We start from the raw sequence: 5000 nt of genomic DNA, 5'->3' as shown, positions 1-5000 counted from the left end.
TCCACGTATTGTTATTCCGGAATAGGGTCAATCGAACGCGCCCTTAGTGTTTTTGAATTACAAAATTGCAATGTTTCTGGAAGGTGTTAAAATGGAGGTAGGGTTGATAATTTAATGGACCAGGGTGATAATATTATTAGCTGATTGAAGCTGCATTGACTCTCCAGCCTGTAGGCCTGTGAGTTTACCCAGAAAAACTTTGAGTATCTGTGCTTCCAAGATGAATAAACTTTAAATTCCTTTTGGCTTACAAGAGTCACTTGGTATGGTCATAACTGGAAATCAGACTTAAGCAATTAAACAACTTCTTTCAAGGAACATTCAGAAGAGGAGCTGAGAGCATGGAAGCTTGTGCGAGTTAGTGAAGACTTCAGAGTGATTGCCCTTGGACTCCCTGTGCCTCGTTACCATGGAAACCCATTAGATCCTCCTCTCAGATCAAGATTTCAAGCAAGGGATATTCATTTGTTACCATTTAAGGTTAGTACAAGAGTTTATGGTCAGTTAATGAAAGCCTGTCTAAGAGAGCTCACTGGCTCCCTTGTGAGTTAATTTCCAGCTGGTATTTTTTGCGGGTCACAGGCCACAGGTCACAGGTCATTGTTTTACCTAATTGGGCCTAAGGTTAGCTTTTGTGAATGTTTAGGATACTTTCTGTATTGGTAAAACAATGACCTCTGATCTGTGACCTACATGTATGCCCTGTGACCAGTAAAATATACCAGCTGTATTGTTTCCTTGTAGCCATTGTTTGAACTTACAAAAGCACTTTCTTGTACTTACTAACTAAGCTATGTGGAGTTTCAGTGCAAGTGTGTTTTGGAAATCTGTCAACTTGCCTTACCCATTTCAAACTAATGCACTTGAAGCGTGTTAAAATGGATACATATGTGTGAATTGTACTAGAGCGCTATTTTTACTGAAAGTAATGATATTAATTAACTCAATTTTTTAGGATCAGCTTAATCTTCTTCAATCTGTGTGCCCCAATGTACCGCAAGAAAGGTCTGTAAAATTTTAAAGTACATTCATGTGGGGAGTGACATTACTCGTCTTATCAATAATAACTATGCTTTGTCTTTTTCTTTCCCTGGTCTAACTTTTTCTAGGCTGGCACAGCTGGCTTCATTTGCACACACATTGCAATCAACAGAGCTGGCCTCTGTTGGCCTTCCAGATTTTCCGATTCATAATCTTGTAAATATTGTCAGAATTATGGTAAGTCTACTATTAAACTCATTGCCAGTTTTTGAATGATGAGCTTGAAAACTAGTGCCCCGGGGAGGGGGGGGGGGGTACTCCCTTATAAGGGCTTAATGGGGATGTGCAGCCAGCCAGGGTATGTTTTTCGGGATTTTTGTCTTGAACAGGGTATCGAATTTATCATTTTTTGTCTTAATCAGGGTATCAATTTATCAATTTTTGTCTTAAACTGGGTTAAATGTCTTAAACAGGGTATCAAAAATCGGAATTCTGTCATAAAATGGGTAGGAAAATCAGCGATATTTGTCTTAAACAGGGTCAGGGTATGAGGGGCTGCGCCGCACCTCCCCAACCAGGGATACATCGAGTACCCCCCTGGGCTTAAAAGATGGCATGAAGAGACCTGTTGTGATCCAGGCATGACATGGTCATGATGGTGGCATCCCTGGAAACCTGCAAGCGGGAACCACCCCAAAGCAGCTGCTACCCAGCACCATCATCACACAGTCCAGTGGAAAATACACTTACCTGACCAGATACTTACCTCCATGACCAAGTAGCCTTGGGGTAGGAAGGGTGGGTCTCAATGAATCGGCAGTGATTCACAAAAAATTGCCTGCAAAGATGAGCAAAGATTGCATGGCTATGCACAAGCAAGCCATTTTCCGGGCCTGTCCACCAAAATAAAGGCTGGCCCATTTGACACAAAAAGGTCGCTTTCTGTATTGGCTTGAGATTAACTTTGCCTAAATTAAATTTAACCTCATTACATTCTTAATTTAATATTATCCCAAACATATGGTGATCATTAGTTGCCAGAGTTGGTAACCACAGTATCAATAATTATTATATCGATACTGTTGTTACCATATTCCTCAAAGCTTTATTCATACATTTTTAAAGTTTCAAAACAGATTACAGAATATCTCCATGAGTATTGAAAAGGGAAGAAAAACATTTACCTGGCATTGATGGGAAGTGTGCCATGATAAAAGGCACAATGGCTTTTGAGCTGACTGCCATGTATATGGCATGAAGAACTAATTTGTGTGAAGTGTGTCTAAGGAATTGGAGGGAGGTCAAGCTGTTCACAGATTACTTTTTATCACAGTGGTGTCTTTTAGTTCCATCATTTGACTCTCTTTTTTTCTCTTTTGTGTTTCTTTTGAGGACATAAATCCAAAACATTCATTGGAAGAACTTATGTATAGACTGTATCCTTATGACCTTATACTTGGAGATGAAGGACAGAAAGTTGTGCAGGATGCTCTGAAGGTGAAGATCTATAGCTTCAATGATAAAAAATTCTGACAGTCTCATGTAATCACCTTCAATTTCTCTGGGAAATGCTAAAACAGTAGAGCTACTTGTAGTGATGTTTGAGCCCAATATAACTCCATTCTTTGGTTTGGCATCTTTTGATCAGTGATAATATTCATGCTGTTGTCTGCTTAAAACTGCAAAGCTGAACAAGGTAATAAAAGCAAAGAAAGTTTACAATCCTCTAATTAGGAAGAGCTATGAAATTCAACGGGAACAATGAAGTGAGTAGTATCATTTTTTTTTTCAGACATTTGATCTGAATGACAAAGGAAAGAAATCTGCACTGGCATCTGTTAATAAAGTAAAGATGTTTAGTTCAGATCTTCTAACTCCAAGGGCTTCGGTGGAAGTTGGGACTAAGAGATGGAAAACAGTGTTTGAAACTCCTGCGGGTTGTGATCAAGCTCAAGTCAAAAATAGCAAGGTGAATATTAATTAAACATTAACAAGTAAATGGGATTACAGTTTTCTAGAGTATAAAAAGAGAAAACTAAGAGAAGCTAAGAGTTTTCGAGAGCATAACAAGAGAAAACTATATTGTGAGTGGTTTTGAAATGAGTATCATAAAGCCCAAACCAATAATATTATTGTAAGTTACTGTTCTCATAATAATAATTCTTATTGTGACCAATCCAATCGATATTATGGAGTCAGCCAGAATTCTTAGCTTAGCACCTTAATTACCAAATGCACACAGGATAATATGCCCAAGGAAGTAATTTTATTGATGACCAATACGGTTAGGGTTAAGGTTAGCCAAATTGAGGGTTAGGGTTACTTTCCAAAAGGTAAAACAATGACCTGCAACGAGTGACCTGTGGAATATGACGTGTGTTTTAGACCTGCCGGAAAGAGGTGGATACAGAGTGTTGAAGGCCAATTTTACAGTTTTAGGTACTAGAAAAAACACTTCCCAGCATCAGTGCCAGTCAAAATTAAGACAAGTACTGTTGCCCTAACTCTAACCCCTGGAAATCACAGTACCTCTCATGCAGTCACGATCAGCTTGATGAAGTTGTTGGCTTTTTGTTTATAATTTTCCTTTTTTACCAGGGCTTTGTGATGACAAAATCTCACTCTAAGCTTTTGGCAGACATGTTAGAGTCTCATGCTGTTCATGATTTTTGTCTTATTGGACCCAAGGTTAGAAGATTTTTTTGAAAGTGCATGTAAAATGTTCATGTGGTTTGCAATTCCTACGCAAATTGTATTCAGGCAATAATTGGTTTTCTAAATGGTGAATCTAGCCCCTATTCAGAGATCAAATCACTGTCTATCGGATAAGTGATTCCAAGGTCATTCACTAAAGACTGTACCAATGATGCACCCTTTGAATAACTAGGGCCACATGATTATTACCTGTATTTTTTACTGAGGAACAACAACCCATGTTATAAAATTTATAAGAATCCATGAATTAGGTGACAGTCTGCAAATATGTAGTGTTCAGAGTAGACTTTTGTATATCAGACAAAAATGGCGGAGGACAAAAGAACCGTTGTTATTCCAATTTGGCTTTATTACTTAGGTATAATAATTATTGTTATGTGAGCTTTGTTCTTTTGTTTTATGGATATTATCGGATCTGGTGTATGAAAGACCAGCCAGTGTTCAGGTCTCATGTTTTGCCATACAGATCTTGCATTCATAATGTTGTTCCACAGGACAAATAATGATCAAATCCCACTACGCTGTATTACTGAATTAACTGTAACCATGTTATGATTGATGCCTATTAGGGTTGTGGGAAAAGTGTATTGGTCGAACAGTTTGCAGATTTTCTTGGGTACAACATCGAGCCTGTTGTTCTTTACCAGGTATGTATACCGGTAATTAGATAACTTGCGTAATTTGCATTGAAAATTCCATCTCACTCATGAACTACGGTATTTAGAATAAAAGTAATGGATACAAGTTATTTGTTGAAAGAGACCATGGTGCTATCCATTAGTTCTGAATTGTAAGAGAATTTATATAACAAGAAGTTTTTAGTTTAAGCTGATACATGTAGGTTAACATTACAACAGAAGAACCATCTGAAATGCTTTTCTTTTGTCTTTAAATGCTTATATCTCAAAAGCAAACTTGGCAACCGCTATTTCTTATTGCAGGAAAGTGATAGGCAAGCTAAGATTAGAGCAGGGATGGCGCAGTGGTGAGAGCACTCGCCTCCCACCAATGTGGCCCAGGTTCGATTCCTGGACCTGATGCCGTAAGTGGGTTGAGTTTGTTGGTTCTCTTCTCTGCTTCGAGGGTTTTTCTCTGGGTTCTCCGGTTTCCCCCCCTCAGCAAAAACCAACATACAGCTGATTCCAGCTGGCTGTAAGCTGTGCTCCAAGGTCACACATGGACCATATAGTGGCTGCCAGAGGCGCCTTTGTATGCTTTCGTTTCGACCTTGTTGAGCTGTGTCCTTGCTGTACTTGCGACGGCGATTAGCCGTGACAATTATTAATTATTAAGATAAAACTCTG

At 38.8% G+C, this 5000-nt stretch overlaps 1 protein-coding gene across 1 annotated transcript in view; it reads left to right on the top strand.

Annotated features, from left to right (window-relative positions):
• The window catches only part of LOC137983791 (von Willebrand factor A domain-containing protein 8-like), a 33738-nt gene that overhangs the window by 9104 nt on the left and 19634 nt on the right, over positions 1 to 5000 (top strand). The window contains exons 7-13 of the mRNA XM_068830967.1: positions 316 to 480; positions 956 to 1005; positions 1110 to 1218; positions 2374 to 2478; positions 2774 to 2950; positions 3580 to 3669; positions 4266 to 4343. Of these exons, the coding sequence (XP_068687068.1) occupies positions 316 to 480; positions 956 to 1005; positions 1110 to 1218; positions 2374 to 2478; positions 2774 to 2950; positions 3580 to 3669; positions 4266 to 4343 (774 nt within the window). The remainder of the gene's footprint in view (positions 1 to 315; positions 481 to 955; positions 1006 to 1109; positions 1219 to 2373; positions 2479 to 2773; positions 2951 to 3579; positions 3670 to 4265; positions 4344 to 5000) is intronic.

Source organism: Montipora foliosa, chromosome 13, assembly GCF_036669935.1.
Source record: "Montipora foliosa isolate CH-2021 chromosome 13, ASM3666993v2, whole genome shotgun sequence".
Classification (NCBI taxonomy): Eukaryota; Metazoa; Cnidaria; class Anthozoa; order Scleractinia; family Acroporidae; genus Montipora; species Montipora foliosa.
This window is presented reverse-complemented; position numbering and strand designations above follow the sequence as displayed.